Here is a 20,249-nt window from a genome sequence, read left to right as displayed (position 1 = left end):
TACAACTTAAATATGTATGTATTTTGTCGCGTATTGAAATGAAAATTTGGAATTGTCCATTTTTTATATTGTTTGGGATACATCATTGTAATAAAAGTTTAAAAAAAAAAAAAAAAAAAAAAAAAAAACTTGGCATTTTGGCGCGTGATGAGAAAGGGAAATGGAAAAACAAAGGTCTAGGATCACTGCTTAAAAAGGAATTCATTGCTGGCAGCTCCTCAGTAGAACTTTGCATATGGCTCCAACATCTCATATCTCATTCTGAGCATTTAAATCACTTCTGTGAATAACATGAGAGTTTCTGCGGCCATTTGATATCGTTCCACTCTAAACCAGGATTACTGCTATTTTAAATCTATATCTTGCTAAAATATTGTTGAAATAATGTAAAACATAATAAAATGCTTCAAGAATGCTGCAGATTACATATACGTCTAGAATCACTTTTCAAGCATAAACTCATCTCTGTATAGAAATCGTTTGCATTCGGTGAAGGTGTTTACAGAATGTGAACTCTATTAGTTAATGATTATCGTTTGAAGCGAGCAGCCCTTGCATTTTATGTAAATGGAGGAAGAACCTTGTTTATTCTCGTTTAGAGTCGTCTTTCATGCACGTTTTCTTAGTAATTAGTGTACGGAGTGAATTCGATGTGTATGCTTTTCTTGTATATGACTTTCACATAATTTAAGAGTTGAACTATTTGCTGTATTGTCTATTCTTTCTGTTTCATCCCGTTCTTATGCACATTGAATTCTCAGTGAATTGGCAGTTTTACGTAAACGCAATTATTTTTTATGGTAGCTCTAGCTTTAGGAGAAAACTTGATTGCGGTTGGTGCTTCCGGCCAATTATAGCTCTGTCTTGGTCTTGCACATAAATAACTTTACGAGCGTTAATGTAATAGCATAGTCCAAGGATAGCTAAATTTCATGTCGTAGGAGCCACGTGTTAGGATTCAGAAATGGTTAAGAATCGCATGTAAATTGGCTAAGAGCCACAACTAGGTATGTATTGTCACGTTAAAATATGTTTGAATAGAAGGAATCATTTGAAATAAATTACTAATTATTTACAATTTTTGCCATAACATGTATTTATAAACATAAAATTAACGTAGTAATATTTACGTTAATTTTATGACGTAACGTAATGATTTTATGACATAACGTAAATATTACATAGTGATATTAAACCTCCCCTTAAATACCGTAGCTCGTTAGATGAAGAATCGATCAGCGAGATATGTTCCGTTTTTTGCAATACAACAATACATATAATGATTCTATAAGGAAGCTTACCAGCGGCCGAGCGATATAATCGCTGAACTCTGGTAATTCGACCTGGATTGAAATCCGAGCTAATAAAAATCCGCGGGAGATTTTGTAATTTTTCCTCGTGTGCACAGTGAACAAGCCTGTTCCTTTAAAAAATCCTTTACGAAGGCATCCCTTCTTAAGCATATAGCCTTTGCTTCCTGTGCCGTAATCCAACCCAATCATATAATCATTCAGTACAATTTGAGATACATCGTAAACGTTCTTTTGTTCGTCTAGCAAGTTATTACCTTCGCTAAAACTCGTATCGCCACTGTAAAATATGGGATTATTTGTCTTTTGCTTGCTCTTCTGACCATTAGCACATGGTGCGCATTCAAATCAGTTCGTAACAATGGAAACTGCTGAAAAAAAATTTAGAAAGTTTTAGAGCTATATACTGTAGCATAGACACATAATGACATTTAAAATACTTTGTATTACTCATACTGATAGTATGTATAAATTGACGACACTTCTTGGCAAGTTATTATTGTGAATTACACGTCCTTTCTAAAATGCTTAACTTTAATATACTTTTATAATAATAAACACTTAATATACTTTTATAATGTAGAAAAGAAAAATGAAAGGTTTTAACACGGCATGATTTGGCAACAGATTTCTATTTGTTCTTGATTTTTCTTATTCAGGTACTATTTTGAAGCTTTCAGTGCAATCAGAGGAAAACAGTAATAGTCGAGAGTTAGATAACTGCATCTACGAAAAGATGCAAGACTTAGCTTTATGTGCGCAAAAGTATATCGTTTTTCTAATTGTGTTTGTTCTCTGACAAGCCGAATCAATCGAATCGTAATGGGATGGGGGATCGTTACACTTAATTAAAATTTGACGACCGCATTCAGTCTTTGTAGTTGACAAATTTCAGAAATATTTGAACTCTAATTTTATAGCCTTCTCCCACTTTAGAACTTCCTCAATGAACAAGTTGCTAAAAAGAAAATAAGCCTGATTTTGCTGTGTAAAAGCTTGAAGGAAAGTGTTAATCTGTAAGTTAAACTGTTGATCTCTGCGATGGTAGAAATTAAGAACTGTAAGTTGCTATTGTTTTGTAGTGTATATATCACTGTAATGAAACGTCATCCTGTGAGCTTCTTTTTCCTTTTCTTTTTTTAAGGAAAGTATAAGGTCAGAGCTGGTTGAGAATTTCAAACCCGTCGCGATTATACTTTCATATTGAAGAAATTTTTCCTGGAAGCCTTGGTTTATTCATTTCACCCTTGACGGAACTTTTTCATCCGCTTACTTTTAATGCTGAATTTAGTATGTCGTCTGACCTTGGTATTCGATAACCTTGAGTATAACCGTTCAAGATATCCATTAATTAGAATCTCAAAAGAAGTCTGTTTGCTTTCTAGTTATTTGAAAACAAAATGCTGTTTCAGCGTGAAAGATTCAAACTTTGGAAAAGAATAGAAAGTAGAGAATTTGAACAGTGTGTAATAGTGTGCATATACATAGTTTGTAGTAGCGTGCATCATATCATAATATTTATGCATTTTTTAGCAATAAGAAGTCATTCCGACACAAGTAGGTATTGGAATGCGCGCAAGAAAAATTGAACTTCTAACATAGAACTTGAAAGGCATATTTACCCCCAAATTGTGTTTTGAGTAATGTAATAAAAAATTAGCATAATATAAAGCCTAAACAGTGTTTGTAAAGCAAATTGTGACTAGCGATACCAGCATTTAACCTCATCAGTATTCAGTCTCAGTATAAATGACACACAGATGTAAAAAATGGAAAAACGAAATTATTGGGAAGATCTTTGGTTTGAAATTAATAACGGGGGTGGGGAAGAGTCTGTGATTAGAAAAAATAACAAAGGTAACAGCTATAACAACGGTAACAGGTAAAATTACGTGTCGAAATAAACGGTTGTCAATTGAGTAAGTCATACTCTATCGGATTTTATTCGATGACGAAGACTTTGTGACCATATTTCATTGTTTCATCGTAGCTTAGACCGAGAGCACCTCAGAGGATGGGTCTGGTATCCTGTCTCACTATCCTCAGATTTTTAAGTAATTACTTTCGAAAAGGAAACTACAACCGCCAAACATATTCCTGTTTTCCCTGGGATTTGATTATGGAGGTAAGGAAGTAAGAAGGGGAGGCTCTAACCGGTTTTCCCCATGCAGAACTTTGAAGCACTGGCGATCCCTTCGTGGTGACCAAAACATTCAGTGTCTTACCATTAAGATCAATGGGTTTTGACTCGATCGGATGTAAATATTTTGTAATTACGTCGTAAATATACATATAAACGTATATATTTTCTTTTCCTACTATATTTCAAGAGTCCTAAGTGTGTGAAAAGAATACATTTTTAAACAACATTTCACTCTGAACGGAATTAAATACTATACTTTTCGCAGAACGGTTTAATTTGAATGAAATATTTTCACAGGTTTTCGTTTATTACATTAGAAAAAAACATTAAGGTAATTTGATTTTATTCGGTCAAGGATTACAAAAATTAAGATCATTGTATTATTAATATTAAAATTATGCGTTATTTCTTTTCTATTTAAAGAGCTTTTTCCTAAAATACTTTCTCAAATATGACATGATTTTTTAGCATCTGAGGCATCTTTTAAATCGAAAAATCTAAGTCAGTTTATAATTAATGCTCTATTCGGTCCATTTTAAATTAGAGCACCTATTATTTTAATATTAACCCGGGTCGAATAACCAGTTTTCAGTGGTCTTAACCATTCGGACACTGGTGGAGCATTCCGCCCTCTCAAGGACCCACCAGCGGTCAAAGAGTAAGTCGTTGAATACTGATAGTTCAGTCGGGGTTCGAATCGCGACGGATGTCTGGCTGCTTGAGTGTTTTCTTGGTTTTCCCTTTGTGTAACGTGTAACAAGCCAGTTTTGTCTAGAAAGGCCACCACAAAGACATCCCTTCTTTTAGGCGGATAGCCCTCGAGTGCTTTGCCCTAATCAAATAAAGCGAACCAAACTAGCACTCCTCAGTGTTGTATCCTTTCATCGGCCATGTTTTAGGCAAGCTCAGCAAGCGTTGTTACAGTGAGCACGCAGTTTCAGAAGAAGTATTACGCATCGAAATAAATCGTAAAAAAAATTTATATGTTCAATCGGTAATTAAGACAAAGTACGAGCAAAGGTTGTTTGCCTGAAGAAGAGGTGAATTAGTGAAGGACGTTTTGAGAAAAACTCGGTTGTATCCATGTGCATGGGAAAAGCCACGAAAATCTCCATGCAGGCCGTCTTTTCGCCGGGAATTAACCCCGGGTCGAACTATCCTTCATAGGAAAATCTTGGACAGTTGGCCACAGATCAACTATAATAAACGGATGAATTTTTTATGATTTACTTTGGGGTGTTTGAATGTAGTTTTTCTTCTTTTAATTGCTATATATATATATATATATATATATATATATATATTAATACTATTGCTACATATAAATTTTTTTTAATCTCTTAAAAGTGAACTTTAGATTTCGCCCCGAAAGTTTTTGGCAGTATGCAGAAATAAATGTAAAGGAGTGTGAAAATTGTCTGATGTTAAAAGCACTTATTTCTAAGATGTTTACGGTTTGATTATTACCGTTGTGAAGTGATTTACATGACGACGTTAAGCTGAGCAGAAGTACATACTTGAATAGCTTCCAAAAGGAAGAGTCCATTGACATAGAATGTATGAGTGTAGGAATTGTGTCCCGAAAAAATATTATTGCAACCACAGTTGTAAATACGACATTGGGTGGAAAATCTCGCATAACTTTGTAGTACTGGAAGACTATATATAGTTTTATATCTGGTTTTCAAAGTAATTTCAATTCAGTTAAGATTGCTGCCGCAATTTTTATTCATCGTTCTAAGTAAGTTTTGATTCATAATTCAACGTTGTAAGTTTTGAATATTCGTATATTTATGTAAAAATCGCACCTCTTCTCCATAAATGACTTTTGAAGGGAGGGATATTTCGAAAGAACAAGAATTATGAATGTAGTACAGTTAAACCTGCTATAACAAACCCCTGGATATAACCTGAACTTTTCGGTTCCCACCAATTTCCTATACATTGAATTGTTATTTTATACTGCTATAGCGAACCTCCAAAATATGAATATCGGATATAACGGTGTGGATATCTTTGATTGAAACTTTATGTATTTTTCATATTTTTTCCAGAATTATTGCAAGTTTAAACGAAAAAATTAGTAATCCTCTTTTCTCTGTGTTCTAAAATACTGTGCAGGAGAGGTGCAAGTCCGATTCTGTGGGGTCGCTATATGGTGTTAGTGACCGTTGAAACAAAGAACATGGATGGTTTCTCTGATTCTGTTTAAATTCTTTGACTAAGTCTCATACATAGCTCTATTCAAGGATGATGCTATGATGAAAATTTTGAAATTTTTATTCTATTTCCCTTAATATTCAAGAGAAGAGGAAGTAGTGAATCATATGAAATTGGAGCTGTCGGAGAAGGTTAGTATTAGTGAAGAGGAGGTGCTGGCTTAAGTGAATGTAAAGAATTCCAATTCCGTCACCCTTTCTCAAAACGACGACAAAGTGATCGGACATGTACTGGGAAAGAAGAAAAATGGTGAAAATGACATGCGCAGCAAGAAAATTACCTAGAACAAAGCTGACGAAAGATGAGAATTTCATAATATTTGCTGAGAGATTTTCATCTCTCTCTCAGTACACGATATTATGAAGCTTCACTGTATACACAGTTAATGTTTAAAAGTAAACAAGGAGCAAGACTTTAGATATATCGCTCCAAAAGAATTCTGTCTAAGGTATTTCAAATTGTTACATTATTTATTTTTTCAATCGTATTTCAACTTTTTAGATATTCGCCATTTTCCGTCTGTATTTTATTGAATTTTTACATCAAGCCACCAACTTTATTTCAACTATGACTTATATTTCATTTTCAGTAGTTCTATTTTAATAATATATCTATCTATATATAATATATTACCTGCGTTATAATTCTGAGAAGACTTGTTTGCGTAATTAGAAAGATGACACTCAAAGAGACTTGTAGACAGACGGGGCCGATGCTCTATATGAACAAATTATCGAAAATATATTTTTCGTCGCACATGATCGTGGGCGCAATCCCGCAGTTTTATACAGAGTATCACATTTTAGATAACTGCGTAGTTAGTAGCACGACAAAGCAAATGGTGCGAAGTAGTGTCTTGACTGCAAAAGAGCTGGAGCTAAACGTGTGCATTTATCTAGTATGGAAGCACACCATAAAGAGAGAAGGTTTTTGATTTTTTGAAAGGTTTGAGTTCTCGAAATTTTGAGTGCAAGTTCGAATTAGCTACGTCATCAGCGTTACGCAAGCACTGCAAGATAGATTGATCTAGAAATGAGACAGTACAAAGAAGTTATCAGCGGCGAGTGGTGAAGTCGCTGGTAGTTTGGTCCTGGGTTCGAATCCCGGCGAACGGGCAAACTGCATGGCCGTTTTCGTGGTTTTCCCTATGTGTAACGTGTATACGAGCCAGTTTCTACGGCTCCACAAATTCCTGCACGAAGACATCCTTTCCCTTAGGGAGATAGCCCTCGAGTGCTTTGCCATAATTAACCAAACCAACTTTATTACCTCTCAAAATGTTTAAAAGTACTATAGTAATTTTAAACATTTTAAATGATGTGTACACAGTTATGTATATATATATATATATATATATATATATAAACTGTTTCATTAGATGTAAAAAAAACTGAGTTATTGAAATAAGATTGCATTATTAGATGAAATAAGATGACTTAGTGAGAGTTGCAACGAATTGGCGTGGGAGAGGACTGCGTCTTAAAGACTTTGTTGCGTAGTTAAAACAACGGATGCTTAAACCAAAATCTTGCAGACATGGCCTAAATTCTGATGATGAAGCTAGAAGAAAACACATAACGGTAAAATTCCACAAATAATTTTATTACTGTTTCAGCTGTCTAGCAGTTCGGTGTTCGAGATTTTGAGGAGCGCTTGTTTTTCTTGTAAGGCTTTCTTTTGGCTTACTGTTTTCAGAATCTCTGAATTTCTCCAAAGGGCAGAGATTATTTGTCATGAAACAATGCCATTTTGCTTTTTCCATAGCTGTCTGCCCTGCTTCTTAAGAAGCTATCTACCTCAAAAAGGTCCTCCGAAAGATTTTTCATTGTCTTAACCGCTTAACGACCGCGCCCGAGATATCTCGGGAATAGATGCCGTTTCGATTTTCCTAACTCGGGCGCTAAACATTTTACGGATATTTAATGCTATTGCCCGTAATATCGTGTGGGAATTGACACTCTGTCAGGCACATGTTTTCTTAGCTGTGGGAGGGGCCCAAGCAGCTTTTGTGTTTGGTTCATCGACACTCTTCCATGCACATGTTTTCTTAGCTGTGGTTGTTCGAGCGGCTTTTGTGATTGGTTCCTCCATGATCCTGACCTGAAGTCGGTGACGTGGCCGCATTATAAATGAACTGTAAGTTCGAGTAGTTAGTGACGCTAGCTGACGTGACTGCCGTACCAAAGGGCTTAGGCTGGAATACCAGGTGTGGATGTTCACGGTGAGACGGTATGGATGTTTGTAAGCGTATAGTGTCTGTGCGGCAAAGGGACATTCAAAATACAGAGCGAGCCGAATTCCTCTCGAGAGTTGATGGTGGAGGAAGAGGGGTGGGAGACCTCGGAACCGACCCCAGGTATAATACCTCGGGGAATTCCATCGGCGACAAAAGCTTAGCAATTAGCAAAGCCTTGCCTAATATGTCTAGAGGTATGTACACTGCACAATTGCCGGACTTGCTTCAACCTGTACCTATCCTTATGACTCTGAAAATTAGTAGGCTTCGTGATAGTGAGAATTTATGACAAATGTTCAAGATGTTGCTCAACATTCCAGCTGTATTTAATATAATTTTCATGCTGCTGTCATTTTGATTAATTGTGGAATCAGATTTATATTATCTTTTGTCGATTTTTATTTACACGTATTTAAGAACGCACACGATTTAACATTAAGGAGTAATTGTTACTGTTATTACAAGTAGTACGTTATTATTTTTTCTTTCTGTAAAATTGTGAGATTAAGAAAAGTACGACTATTAATCGCTAAAATAAAAATTAAAAAAAAAAAAAAAAAGCGAGAGAGAGAGAGAGAAAGAGACCTTGAAAGTGTTTTTTTCTGTAAGTTAAAAATTTTATTCTGTAATGTTATACGTAGGTAGTAATTACTAGTTTGATGTATTGATGCTCGTCAGGCCGGAAAGAGGGAAAAAACGAAACGTGAAGTGCTTTGTAATGAAAACCTGTTTCCGTTCTGGCATTGGAAGACTTCAGAGAAAGAAGACAAAAATTCTGTACATATACCAGAGTTGAATAAAACTGTAGTTCCCTCCTTTTTTGAAATAAATAAATTAAATGAAAGTCATCTGATACAGAACATGTTTTCTAATTGTCAAACAATATTATCTGTTTTACAAGAATAAGGTATTTATTATTCCTTTGTTGTGTCTGAAATTAACTGGATACGGAGTTATTGGGCTGAAAAAATGACGCCTTATAACACAGGGTGTTGAATTTATGTTTTTGGAATTCAAATACATCAAACTGATATTGCTTGTTAGATAAATTCGAAATTAACGTCTGGGCGGTTTGTAGTATGTACTAATATTATTCTATAGTATAAAATTGCTCTCCGAATGTCGACAGTAATATTTATGCGAAGCGGCTTGGATTTTATTTAAAAGTGGGAAAAGGTAAGCCCAAAGAAGCCGTGTGCTTAAAAAAAAAAAAAAAATAGTGCAAAGAAATGCTGAACATATTTGGGGAAGGCAAAATTGATATCCCTTTACTTTTTTCCCCGTGTAATGTAAATGCAAGGCAGTTTCGGGCTAGGTTATCTGAATATCACAAAGCCAAGAAGGCTATCTGCGTAACAGGAGGGATTATCTAAGGGAACTGGATCGTATTCACTTACACATGTAGAAAACCAGAAAAACAAACCCTACAGCCAGCCCGTTCATCTGGGATCGAACCCAAGCCAGGTCGAACTACCAGTATTTAGCAGTCTTAATCACTCGGCCACTGGTAGGACCCAGACAGTTTCGCTTAACAAGTACTGCAGGAAGGCGTCCTATCTCTGATGCAGATAGCCGTCGGATGTTTTTTCATAATTGATTAAACAGGTAATCTGTTTTCCCTTTCTGCAAGTCCTCATAATAAAAGATAATTTTCTAGCCATGTGAATCTAGCACAAAACGAAGTTTTAGTTTTTTTCAAGTTGTAAATTAAAGCTTGTTTGTTTAGATTATTGTGGCAAAGCACGAGCGAACTAAGTATCTAAAGGGAGGGATACCTTCATAGAGGACTTTCTAATGAAAACTGGCTAATATGCTAGTTACACGTGGTCGACTCGACGAAAACGCTCATACAGGCAGACCATTCTCCGAAATTTGAAAGTGGTCTTTTCCACTTAGCCATGGATAAACATGAAGAAAAGCTAAATTAATACATTTATTCAAAATGGATTTCCAAATAGTTATCATCTATGCTAATAGTATTTAAATTTGTTGAATACATACATTAGTAAATAAACGACAGTTTTTAATTTTGTATCTTGGGGGGGGGAAGTAATAAAATGTCTCGAAAATTGAATCAGTATATTAAAAGAACACATTGTATGCATTCCATATTTACTCGACTATGAGACCCTCCTTTTAGATGAATATTTATATGCTTAGCAGTATTTCTGAGAAAGAAGATCTTAATTTATTTTTTACCTTCGTTTAGAATTTCCTTGAAATATCAGCACTGTTCACCGTGACCTGGGGCCTCTAGAAGGGATATATTGTAACTTTTTTTTTTTTTTTTTTTAGGCCTATAGAACATTTCATATAGTATGGGAACGCGCTTAGCAAGACACGGCTATTATAATTAACGGCAATTATGTAGTTTGTATAGGAGGTGATAAATGCAGGGGATCTAAAATAAAACTGACCCGGAAAATGTTTATAATGCTGTGTATACACTAAATTTACCCTTGTTAATGAACAAGAGAACTACATTTCGCTATAAAGTCCCTTTCGTGCCATTTTGTCACTGAGGTTTTCATTGAATATTTTGCTAGAGGTGTTGCCAAGACACCTCTAGCAACTCCCTTGTTAAGATCTTGAAGAAACAGTTCAGCACTCGTTTTTCGTGAATTGTGCTTCGCAGAGTAAGTTTTCATGAAATTTGGAAAACATTTTCACACTTTCCCAGGCCAGCTTTATTTTGGCCACCTTGCCTGTAAAACAAAATTCTACCTTTCATTTGCTATAGTCTGTTAAACCTGTAACCAAAAAGTAATAAGTGTATATTTTCTCCTTCTTTTCCGCATGCTTTCGGGGTGTAACGGTGGCACACTCGGCGCGTTTTCGAGAGGTCCAGGTTCGAGTCCCAGCGATGACATAGCGTAGCTTGTAATAAATCGTTTTCAGCTACATCGTTTAAAAATTAATCTATGTCGTATAGTTCTTCCAAAGCGCTAATAGTACAGGTAGTTACGTCAACCAATAATAATGTTGAAATCTACAAAATGAAGCAATTAGCTAACAATCACAATGATATCGGAGTACTTGTTACGCGTGTAAAACAGTGAATGCAGTAAACAAAAATTATTCAAAAGGCATTATATAATGTTGAGGAAATAGATTTGTATGTGGCTTGCGATTAATTCTATCTACACTTTTGTATGACGGGAGAGTTCGTCTGTGAAATTTATATTCGCGTAATTTGTTTTATCATTGTAAATCAGTCATGTACTTGGATATGAGAAATCTCAGTTCATCGTGGTGGTGTCCTTACGTGACTCGTGTTCATTTTTGAAAGCTTTTTACTGCTGTCGATGATTGTGTTTCATTAATACTGCTTCATGTTTTTTAAATATGCCGTATATTTTATAATTTTTGCTTGCGTACAGACAACTTCACTGTATCAGGCGGTAATTTATAGGATTTTTATGAAACAGAACATGTTTTCTGAATCTACCTTTTTTATTTTTAAGATTGTTTTCAGTTTCAAGTGAAAATGCAAACAAAAAATCCCGACTTCAGTAAGAAGTAGTAGTGTGACTTCAGTAGCACGAAAGACCATCCGTGTGTTAGAAATAAAGTCATCTTAACTTTCTCATGTTAATGAGATCAGAGATAGCCTTTCTGAAAATAGTAATTATATATTCATACGAGGGGTCTGTATATACAGTTTCACGATATACAGACAAGTGCATTTTTAGTCACTAGCGGATTCAGTCAACGGGATTTCGCAGAAAAAAACTCTAGGGACGTGGTTGCTAGCACAAAAATAAATAAATAAATTATGCAGTCTTCGATGGAATGAGCTGCCAGATTCTGAAGAAAGTTCAAGACAACCCTGACCGCAACAAACTAAAGTAGTCAGTCGGTTCCTTTTCCACGAAGCGTGATGGGGAGGAGATTGCGTATAAGAAGAATTAGTTCCCCACAATACATACCAGCATTATCTGTCGTTTCAGAAATTTAGTCGCAAGCGAATTAAAGTAGTATTTCCTAAGTAAACTGTAGACGTGAAAATTTTCTTTGGGGGGAAAAATCTAGCGAGAGAATATTTTACACCCTCAACAAAGACTTATTTACTGGTTATTTTCGTCTTCTAGCAACAAAACAAATTTTTAGGCGCAGTGCAACAAAACATTAAGTTGTAAATTCTACCTTTTGGCCTGTGTTCCAGAGTTTTGCTGTTGATATTTGAGGGGCGGATCGGATGCTCACATATGCTCATTAGCGAGTGATCGATAAGTTATACCTTAATTGAAATAGGGTGTCTATCATAATTGTTTACGGAATCTGGGAGTCTTATCAAGAAAAGCAGGACGATAGATGAAAGTTTCCTCTAACCATCTGCAAACACTGAGGTGTCTAGCATTGAAACTGTTATGATTCACAAGTAGGACAGGATGTTGAGGCGCTTGTCGGATTTCGTAATGCCCACACAGAGATGTCGCGCAGGAAGCAGCGTGCTATAAACACGATCTTTTCCTTTACCTGTCTTCGTCCGTGTTGTTTTGAGTTCCAGATTTAGAGAGGGATTCCATGAGCAGCTGCGTTTGGATGAAAATAGCTAAATAAGTTACTTAACAGTCACTTTACGTGTTGCCGACCAAACGAATATTAAAAAGATTGTTAAACTTTGCCGCTGTTTTGTAGATGGCTTGTATTCTCTAAGTGTACTTTATGGATTTAACGATAACAATATGATCTGTCCTATTCTTTCTGAAAAGAAAAAGGATTTAGCATCATTTAATTCATAGAAGCGAGTGTGCGAATTTTATACTGAAATTAACTGAAATATCTTTATGTCCTCAGAAATGGCTCAAGGAAGAATAAATTTTTCCATTTAAACATTTCTTTTTAGAATTTATGATCGAGCTTGTGACTGCTTTGGAATCTTCTAAAATGTGTAAGTTTATATCTAGATCTGTATGCGTAAATTGGAGTGGTGTGAAAATTACATTATTTGCATCTCAAGTGTATATTTGTTATGGTCAGCTGATGAAACTGAAATGATACTCATGTAATAAATGACATTGAAAAATTACGAATTATTCTTATGTCTTATTTCATAAGCATTCAAGTTATTCTAATTATAACTTTTTCCTTTTTTCTAGGTAGCGAGATAGGACAAAAAGGCTACGGAAGCATACAAGAGTTTCCAAGTGTGAATAAGAAATACTCATGTTTTTAATTATTTTCAGTGATTTTAGATAACACGAAACAATTCCTTAAATGAATACAAACCTAGGCCGTACATTTTAAAAAATTTTTTGATAAATTGTTGCCGAAATTGTTTTTCCAAAATTCGATCTTAAAGAATTAAAGTTGTTTATTTTTTATCTCATGCAGCGTATTTATTAAACTAATATATTTTTTAAAAGCGTTTGTAAATTATTTTGAAAAACTTTAATGCAAATATGTTTTTTTCAAAAAAGATCAGTAGCGATCTGCTTTTATTGGTATTACTTGTGGTGCGTTTACGACTTGACTCTGATATCAGTCAAAATGATATGTGGACTAGGGAGCTTGTGAGTCGGGACGTGTTTGTTGGGTCAAGTGTAGCGTACACTCAAATTATTTCTCGCGCGCCTTATTCGAGTTATCGTCGTATTCATCCAAAAAGCTTTGAATACAATGAGTTAGAAGAAACTTCAATACTCTTTAACAGATTGAACTATTTTAATAGCGTGAGAGCCAGACGAAGTAATTTAATTGCATATTATGCTAGTTCTCCTGGTGATCAAACTGCAGCTCCATCTTTACAAAGCTCAAATTTTGAAAGCAATGGTAATAGTATCACACCTGGAGACCCTTCGTTGCCCACTGGAGCCGAAGCAGTTCCCGATAGCGTGGATATTTCCAGTGATCGGGAATCCAGTTCAACGGAAGATCATAGTCTTACTCGTGAGGTAAGCAAAACTTCATTTTTCAAATGTTCATGTTTGTGTCATTTTATACGAAATGGTTTTCGCGTAGTTCATTTCTTTGAAATGGCAAATGTTAAGTATTTTTCATTCACTCACCCCAGTAAATGTCTGGCGTCTGAAGCCTCAAATTTGGAAAAGATCATTTAGTAAATTTAGTTGACAGAAGTATTTAATCTGTTTAAGTGTTTTAAGTATTTATTATTTAAGTACTATCGTGTTTAAGCTATCATGCAAATACTGTTAAGCATATGTACCTGCTGATTTGGTATCCGCGAGCTACAGCTACCTTAAATATATTTTAAAAACTAAAGAAATAAACAGCTCCTGTGTTAAAAAATGCGTATCAAGCGTGGACAAGCCTTAATATGATTCAAATACAACAGACCGAACGTGCATACTCTCTTTCCATTGCTTATGGAGGGTTTTAATGAAAAGTAGGATTTCTCTTGCGCTGCCATTCCTTGAAACTGTAATTCAGGTACAGAGTTTTTTAAATGCTCTATCTTTTTTTGAGGACTGAGCTAATAGAACAAAATCCTTCAACGTATGAGAGTAAGAGAGAAGAAATATACGCTTTCTCCTCTTATAAGATCCTTATCAGACTGAAAAATGGGAGACGCGATAAGCAGCTTTCCCTCGAATATGTTTCCAGAATAAGTTTGAGAAGTAGGTGGCGACGCTGAATAATAAACTTCGACACCAAAATGTTTCAGGTAACTTGCAGAGCGGTTAGGTATTTTCTTGAACCCGGGAAACGTCAAGTATCAGCGATGCCCTCGGCGGGATTCAAACTCCGAACCTTCCGATGCTAGCCGTATGTGCTACGAATTACACCTCGAACACAGATAGGAGAATGTTCCTTACAAGCTTAGTCAATAAAAAGAAAGACAGAGGACGACCTTTTTTGCTTCTTCCTTCTCAAGCGACGAGGGATTTCGCGTCTGATCAGAGTCATTGATTAAAGATAACCTAGCTAGATGATTAAAATTCCTGGAAATGTTCAGCAACAGCCGTGTTGTAAAAATTTATTCTTAATCTAACAGAGCCTTAATTTAATAAAAGCGTATAGTACGCGCTGTATTGTACGAGAGAGCTCGAAAGAGCAGAAACTGCCTTTCGCACAACGCAGTGTATATTGCACGTTATTATTACATTAATTAGCGTTCGTAATTTCTTGCTGGGCTTACTTTATCTGCTCAACTTTTATAACCGCCATACTTCTTGGAATGTATTACACGTGAATACGAGGGTAGTATGTTATATCTACTGTAACAAAGTTAATAGGTCATTCCATTGCAAATTTTCAACTGGAATAATTTTCTGGGCTTTCTTCCTGGTACAACAGATAAGGTGCTTATCTCTTCGGAGCGATTAAACGTACGTCACTCTAAATCTGATGTAACAGAATCCTACCGTGGAATTTTGAAGGCGCCGTTAGCACTTGAATACGGTCGTTGTATTCTCGCATTTGAAGCTTAAGCCGAATCATCATAATGTTTATATGCTGCGCATTCCTTTCAATCAGTGTTGTTAAGTGACGTTAGAAGATGGTCCTACTCCCTTTTTTCTGAAAAATGCATTCGCCAAATTTGACGGCAGTTCGTTCTTAAACTATTTAATCTCTGCCAAAGGCACTGAAGGGCATAACTTTAATTTTCATTAAGTTGAATCGGATGTGCCTGCTTTCTTGATTCAGAATGAGAAGTACGGCATTGCAGTCATACTAAATGAAAAATTGTCCCCTAAATTACTTCTCCTTCACCGGTTACAAAGCTCAGAACTGATTCGTTTTGCAATTCCTAGTTACATACATGGTTCTTTCGTTTCTTGAAAAAATTAAATTTTAATAAAATCACACTGTAGACAGTCTTATAACCTGCTTGAAAAATCATTAGCAATTTTATAATCTTACTGATGATTTTACTATTTTCATTTGGAAAGGAAAGAATTTGTATCTGGGGAAAAATTGACAATATATTCTTTTCTTTTCATATACACAACCTTAAAGCATCTATAGTTAAAATTAAATTGGAATTAAAGCAAGGCAATTTCTCAACAATTTTAATAATTGCAACCTGGAAGAGGTTTAATTATTGTACGGTTATACGGTTGCAATTATTAAACTTGTTGAGGAATTGTTTTGCTTTAATTTCAATTTAATTTTAACTTAAGGTGCTTTAAGTTTAATTTTCTTCAGTCTAGCAGCTGTAGTGCAGGATTGGTTAAAAAAATTCTGTGTTTATTTTTTGGCCTATTACTATGTTTCTTTTTGTATTATATATATATAATATATATAAATAATATAAATTTATAATATATTAATTTGTTAATCTAACGACGCGGGAATAAAAATATTAACTGCTAATACGCTTTAGACACGCATATAAAAGTAGGCTAAAATTATTTATACTTCGCTATTAGTCAAAGCTTCAAAATGCTGTTTCTGAAGCCTTTGGATAATAGATTCTCGAAACGAAAATATAGAGTGATAAACGCATAAATATATGCAAAATCTGATGTGTATGTATCTATTCATGTGGGAGTTTCATTCATTTTGTATTTATTGGTCATGATTTACTTATATATTTATTTTGTTAGTGTTTATTCACACTTTTTAAACAGTTCATGCAAGAAGATAAATATTCTTTTTGTCAATACGAACCAACTTAAGCTAAATACGAATGAAAAAATTTAATGTTAACAAAACACTGCAGGTTTCAGAAAATTCCGAAATCCTTTTATTTTTAGGAAGATACTTCATGTTGTAGGTTCGCGCTGGGCAAAAGTGACACGTTTCATGTGACTGTCAGTAAGCTGATTACGAAATAAACATATATGTACAAGGATGTATGCTTTGTATGTTGTATGGATTTGATGGCTAAAATAAAATTGGCCCGAGAAATGTGTGTAATTCTGACAATGAATTTACCCTTGTTAATGAACAAAACTTCCTTTCTGTAGAGTTCGTTCCGTGCTATTTTGTTACAAAGTTTTCCATTCCATATTTTGCTGAAGTTTTGCCAAGACGCTTTCATTCTTAAACTCTTGCGCAAACAATTCAGTACACATTTTTAATGAAATGTGCTTCCCATAATTTTCAGTAATAGTGTTATTTAATTGTTTGCACCATTTTATGTTGCGTTCAGCTGACCACTAAACAATGTCTGCCCAATTTCAAGTGATCTCTGCTGTTTAAAATATCGTGAAATTTTCTAAAACACATTTCCTGGCCAGTTTTGTTTCGGCCAGCCTGTATAGTGAAGAAATGATTGAAACAGGAATTTAATTAATAACAACTAAATGTATCAAATTCCATTAAAGTAACAACTTGTAAAATGTAAATTTACATCCAGTTTTTGAAAGTTTTACATGTAAGAGAAATGTTTTTTCATCAATTGCTTTTATAATTTTAATTGAACAATGTAATTAATTACAATACACCCCATATAGACATATAGAGGAGTGAAGACTACCGAAAGAGGAACATTTTCTCATCGATTTTGCCCACCATTGGCCGAGCAGATAAAAGCCGCTGAGCACTGATAATTTGATTTTTATTTCAAATCCGAATGAATGGACTGGCTGCATGAGTGTTTTCATGATTTTTCTCATATGTAAAAATGAATATGAACTAATATTTCTTTGAAAACCCTCCACGAAGGAATCCTTACGCTTAAGCAGATCCGCTAGTGTGCTTTGCTGTGGTCCAGTATATCATATTATATATATATATATTAAGTCCAGTCTTCCCATTTTCATTTATAATTTCATTTGCGCATTGTAGCTAGCTAGAATGCACTGTGTAACTGCCTAACAAGGTTGATTAGGTAACACTAAACATTGTGATAATTAACTACATGAATTCGAAGGTTTTTAAAATGAAACGGAAGAGATTTTCATGTAATAGCCGTTGACATTAATCTCGTTTAAATACTTGAACGCATACTTTGCCTGAAATATTTGTAATCGTTTTGCATTTAGTGGTATTTTTTGTATTTATAGTCTTGTAAGATCTGTCTCTTCTTTTGCACATAAACTAAACTACAAGTAGATCCTACAATGAACCTGGCGAATTTTCGCTCAGGCGTGAAGTAAGTACCAGCACAGAAGTGTGAAAATAACCCTTTATTAATTCCAACTATTAACAGAAAAGCACGTACTTCGTGCTTTACAATAACACCGACTACTTGCAGTGGAACTTAAACGTTATTACACAATCAAATTCAAGTCTAAATAGAATAGTGCTGGATTAGCACGCTTAAGTATGGTAACTTAATTTGACTCAACAAAACCTAACAGGCGCGACAATTATCGAAATGGCCAAGGGGCGTACTAGCGTAACCGCAATATCAGGAACGAAACGTGCACTGGCTTAGCGAAAACACACCCTGACTAAAGAGATTCAAGCGTTTAAATACTCATCTCACTTAACTTTAAATTTATATCCTGCAAGGAAAGCGAGGGGAAAATGCGAGGTTTAGGAAAGGTATCAAACTTAAAATAATTTGTTATTGCAAAATAAGAGAAACCCTACAGTCTGATTTTTTTTTTATAAATTGCTGGGTATCTGAAAAGAAATGTTCTTTCATTCTTGTGTATCGAAGCATTTAAACCCAAACACTCTTTGAAGGCAGAGGCTATATACATGAAGCTGGGCCATATCTTTGTTTTCAGTCTTTAAGAATCCCTAAATTTATCGTACGACCTTTCTTCGCGCTTCACTGATCTAGAAAATGATTTTGATGTGCGTATTGATCACTGGTTTCCATTTATTTGCTCAATCATTTTCATCACTTTTACGTGAAAGTTAATGCTCAGCAGCCCAACATTTTTTTTTTTTTTTTTCATTATTTTTATCATGTTAATTGATATTTCATGATGTTCATTTTACGTTTTCGATTCTTTCATTCCTTTATGCAGTCATGAAGCAATTTTTTGCAAAAGTGATTAGACATCTACATAAACAAATCAATGAGACGAATGCATCTTGTTTGTGGTCATCTGACTTGGGTTCTTCTCTCGTAGCTGTGTCTGATGTCTCGTGTGAGGAAGAGCGCTTCATTCCAAAAATGCTCCTATTTGCAGTTCAGCTAAAGTTCCTCTTTAGGCCGAATAAATATTTAATTTTTTCTGCTCCCAACTTTGTCCGTAACCTTAAAGGGGGATGGATACATAAAAATATGCCAGCAAGAAGGTCTGATTGACCCTTATTCTGTGTTTAAGCAACAGTAAATCCAATCTAATAAAACTGCTTATAAATTCATGTTCAAAATTCTAGTAACTGGAATAGTTACTAGAATTTTGAAAATGGGTTTGTGTGTGTAAGAAGGCATTTGTTTGATTCTGAAAGAAAAATGTTACATTGCCAGCAAGAAGGTCTGATTGACCCTTATTCTGTGTTTAAGCAACAGTAAATCCAATCTAATAAAACTGCTTATAAATTCATGTTCAAAATTCTAGTAACTGGAATAGTTACTAGAATTTTGAAAATGAGCTTGTATGTGTAAGAAGACATTTGTTTGATTCTGAAAGAAAAATGTTACATTGCTTTTAGATTAAACCTAATAAACTGGGGGAAAAAAATCAGCAGTACCTGCAGTTTTTCTTCGTTTTTGTGATTCGCATGATTTTAGTTATCATTGGATATCAAATTTGATAGCCACGTTTGTTTGTTAAATCTTCAGTTAAGGCTTGATTTAAGGATGGATTTAAAGGGAATAATATTTTAATCCCCAAGCAGGATGAATGCGATGCGAGAAAACTGTGCTGACAGGCACAGTACTGTTGCGTAAATCGGTACTAGAAATAAATCGTTAAAGACTTACCTGCAAGATGCATTCAGTTGTTCTGCAAAGAGATGTTGCTTTTGCGTATCGTCCGAAAATGGCGATAAGAGCATGATAACGTCAGTCAACAGACGTGATGAAGCAAATGCTAAGAAACAGAAGTGTTTATCAGGTTACACAGCTGATACTCAAGCATTAGCCCTTCCAATGGCACCATAGTTGTAATTTCCCAGAAAAATTCTAAACATCATAACGGTGATGTTTTCGTCAGTTTATTTGATTATGGCAAAGCAGTTGAGAGCTATCTGCCTAAGAGAAGGGATGCCTCCTTGTGGACTTTTTAAGAGAAACTGGCTCGTATACACGTTACACACGGAGAAAACCGCGAAAACGCCCATGTAGCCAACCTTTCTCCGTGATGCGAATCCCGAACCGAACCACCAGTGTTTAATGATTTTACCGCTCGGCCTCTCAACACTGATGAATGGTTTTCGTTCTTCAGCGATATGAGCTGTCTTCAGGAAAATCGACAAAAATGTTCAGGCTGGAAAATGCTGAAGTTATTGAACATGCCTTTTCATTCAAATCTTTTATTGACGGCATCGACTTTTCTAAATACCAGTTCTCTAACATGATTGC

At 35.1% G+C, this 20,249-nt stretch overlaps 1 protein-coding gene across 5 annotated transcripts in view; it reads left to right on the top strand.

Moving 5' to 3' along the window:
• Positions 1–20,249, top strand: part of cnc (NFE2 like bZIP transcription factor cap-n-collar) — a 197,740-nt gene that overhangs the window by 52,695 nt on the left and 124,796 nt on the right. For 4 of the 5 annotated variants that reach the window (XM_035361787.2, XM_035361783.2, XM_085807201.1 and 1 more), the window contains one exon: positions 13,012–13,806. In XM_035361787.2, the coding sequence (XP_035217678.1) occupies positions 13,315–13,806 (492 nt within the window). In that variant the 5' untranslated portion in view covers positions 13,012–13,314. Of the gene's footprint in view, positions 1–12,286; positions 12,804–13,011; positions 13,807–20,249 lie in introns of those variants that run through there. The other variant, XM_035361785.2, reaches the window with a different exon arrangement.

The sequence above is a fragment of the Stegodyphus dumicola genome, chromosome X1 (genome assembly GCF_044657685.1).
Source record: "Stegodyphus dumicola isolate Sdum_Otavi_A_Nest chromosome X1, ASM4465768v1".
Lineage (NCBI taxonomy): Eukaryota > Metazoa > Arthropoda > Arachnida > Araneae > Eresidae > Stegodyphus > Stegodyphus dumicola.
The sequence above is the reverse complement of the archived record's forward strand: the minus strand, read 5'-3'. Positions and strand labels throughout refer to the sequence as shown.